The sequence below is a fragment of the Anolis sagrei genome, chromosome 4, assembly GCF_037176765.1.
Source record: "Anolis sagrei isolate rAnoSag1 chromosome 4, rAnoSag1.mat, whole genome shotgun sequence".
Lineage (NCBI taxonomy): Eukaryota > Metazoa > Chordata > Lepidosauria > Squamata > Dactyloidae > Anolis > Anolis sagrei.
This window is the reverse complement of record NC_090024.1, coordinates 21,494,505-21,506,620: the sequence shown is the minus strand read 5'-3', so window position 1 is coordinate 21,506,620 and position 12,116 is coordinate 21,494,505. Positions and strand designations below refer to the sequence as shown.

Sequence of the window (12,116 nt, the reverse complement as noted above, 5' to 3'; positions counted from 1 at the left end):
ATACAGAATTGGAATACTTAGCAATATAGACAGGGAAAATCCAAGATTGTAAGATCAAAGAGCAAGAATTCTGCTGAGAAGACTATATAGCCAGCAGTATAAAATGGAACTTCAAAATACTGTGCATGCCTATAAAAATCTAAAAATCAAGAGAAGCTGAAAACTTCCTTTCTGGTTAAAATTTAAATTTAAACATTAAAATCATGAGCTACGTATTCTAATATATTGCATTTCATATTTAGGATCTGAAAACATCTAGAGGCCTGTTTGATGAAATGAAGAAAGCAGCTAACAGCAATGTTAAACAGGTAATCTTATGTGTGTTTACTCTGTGTGTGTGGAAATAAATTCTGCTTCCTTCACAATGCAACATTATAATTTTTACCATAAATGCCTGGCTTCTCTTCCTTATTATAGTAACATTGGATTCATTATTCTTTATCTGAATTAGGTGACCATTATTAGTTATTTACACTGGACTCTTGAATGGATCTTTATCCCCTTGGAATTGATATGTAGGATTTGACTTCATTATAGGTTTTGAAGCCCCCAGTGGCACAGTGGGTTAAACCCCTGTGCTGGCAGGACTGAAGACCGACAGGTCGCAGGTTCGAATCCGGGGAGAGGCGGATGAGCTCCCTCTATCAGCTCCAGCTCCTCATATGGGGACATGAGAGAAGCCTCCCACAAGGATGATTAAAAACATCAAATCATCCAGGCATCCCCTGGACAACGTCCTTGCAGACGGACAATTCTCTCACACCAGAAGCGACTTGCAGTTTTTCAAGTTGCTCCTGACACGACAAAAAAAATAATAATATTAGTTTGATGTGAGCCAGTGTGGTGTAGTTGTTTGATTGTTCGACTAAGACACTGGAACTGGAAGCTGAGAATTCGAATCCCTGCTCAGGCATGGAAATCCTTGAAATGTCCTTGGGCGAGTTGCATGTTCTCAGCCTCAGAAAAAGGCAAGGCAAAATTCCCCCTCAACAAGTTTTGCCAAGAAAATCCTGTGATATGTTCACTTTAGGATTGCCATGAAAAAGAAATGATTGAAGACATGCAACAACAGCAGTTGATATTGCAGATTGGTGATAATTTCATTTAAGTTCTTAACAGAATTTAGTAAATGAGTATGAAAGTGAAGCTGACTGGTTTGCCCATCCCTATTTGTAATGAGGTTTTAAAAAATTAATTTCCCCAGCATGAAAACTGCCCTGCTTTTATTTGTCAAAGTACTTCAGGAGTTATCCTCTGAAGATTCCTAATAATTTCAACATAATAGATTCAGTTTTCTGTATCATGCCATAGCTTAGCACATAAAGAGAAGTGCACTGAATCAGACCAAGGTTCAATTTAGTGTTGTGTGCACAGTGTGTACCAGACACATCAATGGGGAAGTGCAAAAACAAAGCATGAATGTAAGAACTATTTTGATCCATAGGCATGATGACTAGTAGTATCCGCTGTGAATTTATCTAAGCTCTGAAAGCTGTCCAAGTTGATAGTGATCAAATTACATAGTTTTAACTGCACTATATATGATGAAGAACTAGAATAAGAAGTGGGGAGGACAACTTTTTCTCATTGGATGCAAAATTCTGATAGCTATAAAGCAGGCAAGGGCAAACTAGAACCCTCCAGGACTCCAGCTCCCACAATTCCTAACAGCTTCAAGCCCTTTCCTTTTTTTCCCTCGGCCACATAAGCCTGAGGTTGTTAGGAATTGTGGGAGTTGGAGTCCAAAACACCTGGAGGGTCCAAGTTTGCCCATGCCTGCTATAAAGGCTAGAAAGATTTATTTGGCATATATAGATTGCATCTGACAAATCAGGCTGATTCAGTGAGAGCATATGCCAAGTAAAACTTTTGTTAGCCTTTAAGAGTTGTTGGTTGTTTTTCCTGTGACCAGCTAATGTGGCTACCCTGCTGAACATGTTATGCATCTCTTTATCTGGATTTCTTTCTTAGCTAAAATCCCCCAAAGTAAGATTTTTATTAATTAAGCCTGCATTTTGTTTGTATGCCTATTTCTGCCATGTATTCACAGGTGATTGAATGGGTTTTAGAGAAGACCAAGGAGAAATGACATGTGCCTGAGCCCTTGAAGACCCCTTATGAGTGAATGCAGCACATTAAGTGGACAGTCTGGAGCCTTTTAAATATAATCCAGGTGGCTGAAACCAGCAGTATATCTTAACATATTTGTGATATTAAAAGTTACCTTGAAGTGAGCTGTAAATACTAAGTATTTATTATATAAAAATTTGTAAAAAGATGCAGTGAGACCTCTTTACTTTCGATGTGTGTGGTTTATATCTCTGACAATATTTTAATATTTTGTCTCATCTGCCATTCTATGCAAAATCATACACTTGATCACCAAATATGGTGATCAAAGGCTACAGTAAGGTTTTGGATCCAATCCATCAACAAACATGGGTAAAAAGGTAAAGCTTTTTCCCTGACATGAAGTCTAGTCGTGTCCAACTCTGGGGGGTGGTGCTTATCTCCATTTCTAAGCCGAAGAGCCAGCATTGTTCGTAAACACCACCAAGGTCATGTGGCTGGCATCATTGCATGGAGCTCCATTACCTTCCCACTGAAGCAGCACCTATTGATCTACTCACGTTTGCATGTTTTCAAACTGCTAGGTTGGCAGAAGCTGGGGCTAACAGTAGGAGCTCACCCTGCTCCCTGGATTAGAACCACCAACCTTTTGGTCAGCAAGTTCAGCAGCTCAACAGTTTAACCCGCTGTGCCACCAGGGGCTCCAAGAATGAAGTACCTCTTGTAAAAAAAAAACCTTCAGATTTCTGTAATTTTTGCTCTAGAATGGACATGCTTTAAAATTATTTTAATCACATTTGAGATTTGACACCCTGAACATTATGGTTCAAGTTCAGGACTAATTGGCAAACTCTACTTTTGGAGATGCTTGTTGGTTATAGTCCATTTTTCCTTTACTGAACCCTAATCAAGCAGGATGGGTATACAAAATGAGCACAAATAACTTTAAATTTGTATAATTCTTGGCCCCAAAAGATGTTTTTGCGTAAATAAATGTCCAATTGCTACCTCTTGTTCCATAAGCCAGATTTCTTCCTTCAGCTGTGATCTGCTGTTCTTATACTTGATAGTGTATTCATTGTTATTGTGACTGACAGTAATGAATGGAAGTTACTTCAGTGAAGTAAACAAACCACTTGACAGTTATTTAGTGATGGGGGCTTACCACATAACTGCTGTCATCCAATGAAATGAGTCCTTCACTCAGATTTGCAAACTGCAATCAGATCAAAACAGTGTAAGTGGCCTCTGTAGGTAAGGAGATTACTTTTCACCCATAATTACCAGCTCACAAAAACTCCAATAAATGAATTTTTTATTAAATATAGTATTTTCCCCTCTAAAATATAAATATCTTAAACTATTTTTTATAAATCTTGTCTAGCTTCATATAATTCATTCCATTAGCCCCAACCCAATATGAGTAGGTCCAAAATCTATATTTCATTTGTCTATAAATATAAAATAATTATTCTTTGCAAACTAGTTATTTACTTATTCTTCATATTGTAATCTGAGCACCGTAAATTACATGACATACTGCATCATTTGATCATTGATAACTAATAGATGAACTCTGACTATTTACAATGCAGATACATCTATTCCAGTGATTCTAAAGTATGTAAAGAAATAGTGCAGTATAATTTACATATGCATTGATTTATTCTAAAATACACATTATCCTCTTTGTTATCCACTGACTTTCTGTCATTCAGATTCACAAATATCTTCCATTAATAACTCTTAGTATTGACTGGTATATCTCTGCATCTGTGTGTTGGTTTCTTAATTTTTTATGAAAGGAAATTAAAGTAAAACAAAATCACATCCTACATTGTCACCTTGAACTATCACTGACAGAGGTCCTGTGCACTTACTGAGAGTCCCTCCCTGCAAAGATATTCCTATTCACTTCAATACAGTACAGAAATCTTCTTCAGGTTGTGTGGATCTTTTGTAATACCATTAGTGTACAAAAATGGTGCATGTGAGCCTTCAACTCACAGTTGACTTATGGCGACCCCATGCAATTCATAGGGTTTTCTTAGGCAAGGCATATTCAAAGCTCTAAATCAGAACAAAAACATTTTGATCCCTATATCCACAGGGATTACATTTCCAGGCTTCATGCTGATACATGAAACCATGGAGAACAGCGAACCTTGTTGAATTGAAGAACCTCCAACCCAAAAATACCATAACATCATGATCTCGTAAATCGGACTGGATGTGGATAAATGAAACCACGGATACGGTCTCATGAATATAAGGGTTGTACTGTATCATTATTTTTAAAATTACTAGAAGGGTTAACTACCTCACTCTTAGTTCTATCTAACTGGGCTGGTGCACATGTAATGTTGTGTTTACTGAAGTTAAAAACAAAAACCCTTCCCAACTACTTTTCTGAAACAAGTTCCTCATGTGTGAGTTAACCAGCCATGCACTGTGCCAATACCATTGCCCATGTTAATGCTTCAGACCGCGATAGAGGGGGAAATGCTAACTAGTTCAAACCGGGATGATAGGGGAGGACCTGCTATACTGCTCCAGGTGAATCTTGAATCTTTTTACCATAATCAAGAAAGCAGAATTAAAAACCTCCAGTGAACTTTCATTTTTGCTGTGTCCTGAAAGTATCTACTTATAAAAAGGTAAAGGTTTCCCCTGACATTAAGTCTAGTTGTGTCCAACTCTGGGGGTGGTGCTCATTTCCATTTCTAAGCCGAAGAACCGGCGTTGTCTGTAGACCCCTCCTAAGTCATGTGGTCAGCATGACTGCATGGAGCACCATTACCTTCCCGTGGAAGCGGAACCTATTTATCTACTCACATTTGCATGTTTTCGAACTGCTAGGTTTGCAGGAGCTGGGGCTAACTGCGGGAGCTCACCCCACTTCCTGGATTCGAACCAGTCAGCAAGTTCAGCACCTCGATGGTTTAACCTGCTGCACCACTGGTGGCTCCATCTACTGTATAGTTAATATCCAAGGAGGATTTGGCTTTGTCTCTTCAGTAGGTAAACATAATATTATTCCCAGTTTAGCTCATGTCTGTTTTTATTTATTTACCTCAGCCCACTTCCAGGGAACCTTTTTTTAAAAATGAGGCACAACTGATTTCCCTTTTGTCTGACAATCAAAGGACTTCAGTGTTGACAATTTAGTGATGTCCCAGAAAGCAAAGATAACTGTAACATCAGCTCCAAAGCTCCCCATTGTATTTTTTTTTTGCCTTTTTAATATAAAGTAGGGGTTTTAATGTTGATTCCTTTAAAAGTCACCACTTTGCTTGTGTACAATATGAAAAGAATTTTTTAAATGACACTTGATCAGAGGGAAAGACAGATATCTGATGCTGTTGGTGTTCTTACACAGCTTAGTTGCCCAAATGTGCAAGTGGATTTCAGGGGGAAGGATAATTAAAAAGCTCTTTTCCTGTATTTTAATTGTTAAGTTATATGAACCTTGGTTATTGGGTTTTCAAACTATTCCTGGACTGAGCTCAAGTGGCTGACCATAAATGTGTAGAAGTTTAAGAGAATGTAAATCGTGCAATTATGTACATAGTAAAGGTAAAGGTTTCCCCTGACATTGCGTCTAGTTGTGTCCAACTCTGGGGGGTAGTGCTCATCTCCATTTCTAAGCCAAAGAGCCAGCATTGTCCATAGACATCTCCACTGTCATGTGGCCATCATGACTGCATGGAGCACCATTACCTTCCCACAGAAGCAGAACCTTTTGATCTACTCACATTTGCATGTTTTTGAACTGCTAGGTTGGCAGAAGCTGGTGCCAACAACAGGAGTCCAAAACAACCAGAGGGCCAAAGTTTGCACATGCCTGCACCAGATGCTTAATTTGTGACTGATGGACTTGTTACACTAACACCAACCCTATGTCTAGTCTTGCCAAAAAGGTGTTGTTTCTTGAATGCTGGAAAACCATACAAACCTAATAGCTGATAAATTAATGGGAGGAAAGTGATGTTTTCCTGATGCTTTTTAAAAATGGAAAGACAACTTAACACCTTCCACTGTTACAGAGGCTTTGGTGACTTTATCAAATCCTGTGTGGATAAATGTACTCATCTTGCTACTTAACACTTACTTTCATGTATTGTTGAAGGCTTTTATGGTTGGAATCACTGGGTTGCTGTGAGTTTTCCTGGCTGTATGTCCATGTTCCAGAAACATTATCTCCTGGCGTTTGTTCATGAAAATGAACAAAATCTTGCTACCAGTTTTTTAAAAAACCCTCTCAAAACAAGACAGTAACAACATTCAAAAAGCAGGGGAATTCTAGACATGAATCAATCAGGGCCAGCTAACACCTCCAAACAAAAGATTCTCCCAGGCAACGATCAGCCAGGCATTGAAGCAACAAGGCCATTAACTGCTAATCAATGTGGCCAACAGCAACATTCAAACTTGCCTCAAGCACACAAGAGTTCTTTCTCCCACCCTGGACAATCCACAGATATATAAACCTTACTTGCCTAGTTTTCCAACAGACCTCACAACCTCTCAGAATGTCTGCCATAGATGTGGGTGAAACGTCAGGAGAGAAGGCTTCTGGAACATGGCCATACAGCCTGGAAAACTCACAGCAACCCTTATTTTCAGTGTTTTTGAAACCAGGTTGCGTTTTAGTGTGTACTATCAATCGACACAAATGATCAGCCAGAGCTCTTTGGGAATATCTTCTGCTGCAAATAAACAGAGAATCTACTCTAAAATGGAGACCTAGGGATGTTCTGCAGTTGAAGATGAAGAAACAGTGGGCATGTTTTCCATTTAGGGAAGTTTGTCCATGATTACCAATATCCCTGAATTTTCAATGAAATTCTGGTGTTTCTCAGACCCAGTTGAAAACCCATTGCTTCATAACACTTATATAGGCACTGTTGTGACTTTGTAATGCCAGAATCTGGTATTAAGGTATTACTCCTTCAGTATTCAATTTTTGCCTTTATTTACAGCAATCAGTGTCTTCCTTCCAATGGCTTAGGTGAACCTTATGTTCTTGCTTTCCATCGTCTTGACAACTCTCATTCTTCTCTGCTTGTCTGTTTTATTATAGCTGATCAAACATGGGCATTGCCTCAGCCCAGTGCAGAATAGTTCTTAATCCATCACTGCTCCAGGTGTTCCCCAAAAGTTACTTGCATTCTAGGCTGAAGAGACAGCTCCATCTTCCCTCTTGCTTGAACAACTGACAAGATGGCATTTATGCTACCAACCCAAGTCTTGTAATCTTGGCTGAAAGGAATGAATGAATGATGAACACGATTGGCTTTGGACAAGAGTGAAGATCCAGTTGCTGAAATTGGAAGAGACAACAAGGGATTATGAGAAGTTTTTTTCATATGAAGAACATCTGTGGAAAAAAAAACTGGGTTGAATCCAAAGCTGTCCTGTTCACATGAGGAAACCCTTTGTTTGTTTTTGTGTCAGGAGTGACTTGAGAAACTGCAAGTTGCTTCTTTTGTAAGAGAATTGGCCATCTGCAAAGATGTTGCCTAGGGGACACCCGGAAGTTTAATGTTTTATTCTCTAGTCTTCTGCCACAAGGTTTTTAGCTTTTCACAAAAGGAATATTCATTTAGATCATTATCTGACTATTCCACTTCCGCTACCCTTTAGAAGACTATATACTAGGGCTAGGTTTGAATAACTCAGTATTATGATGTAAACTGGGCATTGCTGTAACATCTCAAGAAGTGAGAGATTCTACGTATGGGGAGAACACATAGTGGAAGATATTGAACATTTCTTAATTGACTGTCCAGCATATACTGAACTGCGATACAGATATTTACATCCAATATTATCCAACTGCAGGTCCCCCAACAGAAATTATCTTCTGACATTCCTCTTGCAAGGACAGGAAATATCCACCATAATCAGAGTAAGCCTTTTTATTTTGAAAGCTATCAATAAAAGAGCACATTTCCTGAAAGAAGAACCAGGAAAATAAGATTCTGACTGTAAATAGAAGGTCAGCTGCTATCTTCTCCTTCTTGCCTTGCCTTTTATTCGTGTTGTATTTTGAAATGGTCATATAACTGGTCAAATATATAAATTATTACTATTATTACTATCCTGTGGGAGGTTGCTCTCATGTCCCTGCATGGGGAGCTGGAGCTGACAGAGGGAGCTCATCCGCACTCTAACTGGATTCAAACCTCCGACCTGTCAGTCTTCAGTTCTGCCTGCACAAGGGTTTAACCCATTGCACCACTGGGGGGTTTGTGAGCAAAGGGGAACCTTATTCAATCCATTCGATGTTTTCCAGTGTTATAAACAGTAAACTTGACTGACAAAGAGGAGACTTTCCTATTTTTGTTTCTTTTGGGTGCTCCACCCTTGAATATTAACTTTAGGAATGTAAAGTATACTTTTCTGATGGCTAGGAAGAATGGCATGGAATTTCCTCTCCAAGCCCTACCCAGATTCTTCGACACTTGTTTTAGAGTACAACTATTAATGAAATGCTACCCTGTCGTGACAGTTTTGAGGTGTCATATGTCACCAGTAACAACAGTCAGAAAGATGTGGTGAAACAAGAGTGAAGATTCATATCAAAACACACTTACAATTTCACCTTCCTTTCCTCCAAAGTCGAGGTAAAGCATTCGAATCCCATCATCCGAGGACATTTTTAGCTTCTCATAAGGAAACTGTAGAATAGTTTTGGGAAAGGCACCATCTTGAGGTTCAGTTGTGAGAGAAAATCCATGGTCATAATGGATGGTCAAACGGCACTCCTGGTTTTTATAGGTGCAAGCTGAACAAGGAGAAGAACCAGTAGAGCGGTTGAAGAACAACAGCAGTAATTATAAAAAATGATGTCCTCTCTCATGAAGACAACAACTGAGAGACTAACTGGTTTGCAACTGAATGAAAACAAACAGGATAGCATAAGAGAAATATTCCAGGATATTTGACTGCCTACCACCAAGAACATCAAAGATGACTCTCATTTCACTTTAAAGGAACCATTCAAGCCCCGAAAGATTATCCCCAAAATTAGTTCAGTGTTTTGAAGAGCTTCTTAAAAACCTGGAACTAAAATGTGGAGCTGATTCACCACCCCAATGCTTCTTGCTTTAATGGTACGCAGCAGTTGAAAAACAGTGGGTGTCAATTACTTAGACCAGTGTTTCTCAACCTGGGGGTCGGGACCCCTGGAGGGGTCATGAGGAGGTATCAGAGGGGTCACCAAAGACCACCAGAAAACACAGTATTTTCTGTTGGTCATGGAGGTTCTGTGTGGGAAGTTTGGCCCAATTCAATCATTGGTAGGGTTCATAATGCTCTTTGATTATGAACTATAATCCCAGCAACTACAACTCTCATAGGTCAAGGTCTATTTTCCCCAAACTCCATCAGTATTAACATTTGGGCATATTGAGAATGCATGCCAAATTTGGTCCAGATCCATCATTGTTTGAGTCCACCGTGCTCTCTGGATGTAGGTGAACTACAACTCCCAAACACAATGTCAATGCCCACCAAACCTTCCAGTATTTTCTGTGGGTCATGGGAGTTCTGTGTGCCAAGTTTGATTCAATTCCATCGTTGGTAGAGTTAGAATGCTCTTTGATTGTAGGTGAACTATAAATCCCCGCAACTACAACTCCCACAGGACAAAATCAATACCCTCCCCCAATCCCACGAGTATTTAAATTTGGGTGTATTGGGTATTTGTGCCAAATTTGGTCCAGTGTATGAAAATACACTCTACATATCAGATATTTATATTATGATTCATAACAGTAAACAAAATGACAGTTATGAAGTCGCAACAAAACTAATTTTATGGTTGGGGGTCACCACCATATGAGGAAGCGTATGAAGGGGTCGTGGCGTTAGGAAGGTTGAGAACCACTGACTTAGACTATATTGATTTGTGAAGACAATGAATTCACAGTTTGGAACAAAGAAAAATAAAAACTAACCAAAAAACTTGTTTGTGTGAAGGGGAAAGTGTATGATATGTGAGTATAGGAGAGGTTTGGGAAATTTCTCAATGTCAAGACATTGTATGATGATACTTGGGACTCAAACCAAGTAGTCCCATAAAGCTCCGTCCAACCTACAAGGCTTTTCTCTGTGACATTCAGCATTACCTTAGCACTCAAGGATTTATTAAAAGGGAAGCAGCACAACGGAGAGACCAATGGTCTTTTGTCTCCTTTTCTACAACATCTGCCATGTAATAGTAGCCAGTACATTAACGGATCAAAAGTGGCAATATCATAGTTGGTTGGTGCAAAACTGCAACTTAAAGAACTTGTACTTGAGTTTGCTTTTTTCTTTTTCCCCTTTTGCTTCATTTCCCTGGCCCTAGACTTCTCTGACTTTTTTTTTATCTCTGACAGATAAGAAACACACTTATATTGGGGAGATTATTCCTTTTCCAGGAATACCCAGAACAAGCAACTCCATAAGTCTCTCTGCCTGTGCATCTCACCAATGAGAGCTAGCATGGTGTAGTGGTTTGAGCACTGAGTTATGAAGATCAGGATTCAAGTCTCTATTTGGCTATATAATCCCAGTGGGTGACCCTGGGGAAGTCTCTTAGCCTCAGAAAAAAGCAAAAGCAACCACCGGCTGAGTAAATCTTGCCAAGAAAAGCTTGTGATTAGGGTTACTATAAATCAGAAATGATGTGAAGGCATACAACAATAATGCTTCCGATTGAATGCTAGGCTATGTTTATTTAGAATTTACTCACATTGAGATTAATGTGATCTATTCGTAGGTGTGTGTGCAAGACTTCCTTCCATTATGAGAAGCAGCATCTAATCTTTAGCAACAGTCTATCCTCGCTTCTGCTGCAATTTCATCCACATTTCTGAGGGTTTCACTCACCAGTTACGATTTCCATGGAGAGCTCTGCTGCATTGTGGCAACCCTGCACTATGCTCCTCGTCCACAGGGAGAGGTCTCTGTTAGTCTCCGTCTTAAAGAGATGGCTTTCAATTCCTTGCCGTGTGCCTGTGCGAGTAGCAAAGGATAAATCCACCCCAGACTGGGGAGAGCCCTTCCCCGGCCCTGAATGCACCAACCTGAAGACAAATGAAAAAAATGAGAACCCACTATTAGAAGAATGGATCACAGCTGAGTGGTACAGCATATTCTTGGCAAGTATGAGGTCCCAATTTGAAATTCTGGCAACTTTATTCAGTCTTGACCAGTGTAGAAACAGTGAACCAATTGGACTGTTGTACAGGCCTCTCTAATGATGATGATGATAATGCTATTGCTCAGATGGTTCATTGGAACTTGTGCCACAAATACCATCTGCCTGCAACAAAGAACTGGTTAGATCACAAACCTGAAAAAGTTACAGAAAATGAGCACGTTAAACTACTCTGGGACTTCCGAATTCAGACTGACAAAGAGTTTTGAAGCACAATACTCCTGACCCCACGACTGTGTTAAAAAAACCAAGTATGGATCATCGATGTTGCAATCCCTGGCGACAGAATGATTGAAAAGAACAACTGGAAAAGCTGACATGATACGAGGATTTAAGGGTCGAAGTGCAAAGACTCTGGCAAAAGCCAGTCAAGGTGGTCCCAGTGGTGATCGGCACACTGGGTGCAGTGCCTAAAGACCTTGGCCTGCACTTAAACACAATGGGCGCTCACAAAATCACCATCTGTCAGCTGCATTACTGGGATCGGCACGCATTATTCGCCGATACATCACATAGTCCTAGACACTTGGGAAGTGTTCGATGTGTGATCCAATACAACAACCAGTATAGTGATCTTGTTTGCTGTGTACCAGAAGCACTTTATTAGAATTAAGATTGCTGCAAACCGCACACTGCACTTACCCTATAATCCTTACATATCACCTGTCACATCAGCACTTTTAATCCTGTACCCATTACTCTGGCCCGGCCCAGTTTATTGTATCTTGGTGTATTGTTTATTGCTCGTTGTTTAATTTTGCTTTAATTGTTTTAATTTTTTAATTGCGTTAGGTTGTGTATTGTTATGTTGTGTTTGAGGCCTTGGCCTTTGTAA

The 12,116-nt window shown here is 39.7% G+C and overlaps 2 protein-coding genes across 3 annotated transcripts in view; one reads left to right on the top strand and one right to left on the bottom strand.

Annotated features, from left to right (window-relative positions):
* Positions 1-2,278, top strand: part of MTBP (MDM2 binding protein) — a 39,178-nt gene extending 36,900 nt beyond the window's left edge. For both annotated transcript variants that reach the window (XM_067467312.1, XM_067467311.1), the window contains exons 21-22: positions 243-308; positions 2,051-2,278. In XM_067467312.1, coding sequence (XP_067323413.1) covers positions 243-308; positions 2,051-2,089 — 105 coding nt within the window. In that variant the 3' untranslated portion in view covers positions 2,090-2,278. The remainder of the gene's footprint in view (positions 1-242; positions 309-2,050) is intronic.
* Positions 2,279-7,021: 4,743 nt separating this feature from the next.
* Positions 7,022-12,116, bottom strand: part of SNTB1 (syntrophin beta 1) — a 149,156-nt gene continuing 144,061 nt past the window's right edge. Inside the window, exons 5-7 of the mRNA XM_060775833.2 lie at positions 10,951-11,147; positions 8,670-8,860; positions 7,022-7,393 (exon numbers count right to left, since the gene is read on the bottom strand). Of these exons, the coding sequence (XP_060631816.2) occupies positions 7,301-7,393; positions 8,670-8,860; positions 10,951-11,147 (481 nt within the window). The 3' untranslated portion in view covers positions 7,022-7,300. The remainder of the gene's footprint in view (positions 7,394-8,669; positions 8,861-10,950; positions 11,148-12,116) is intronic.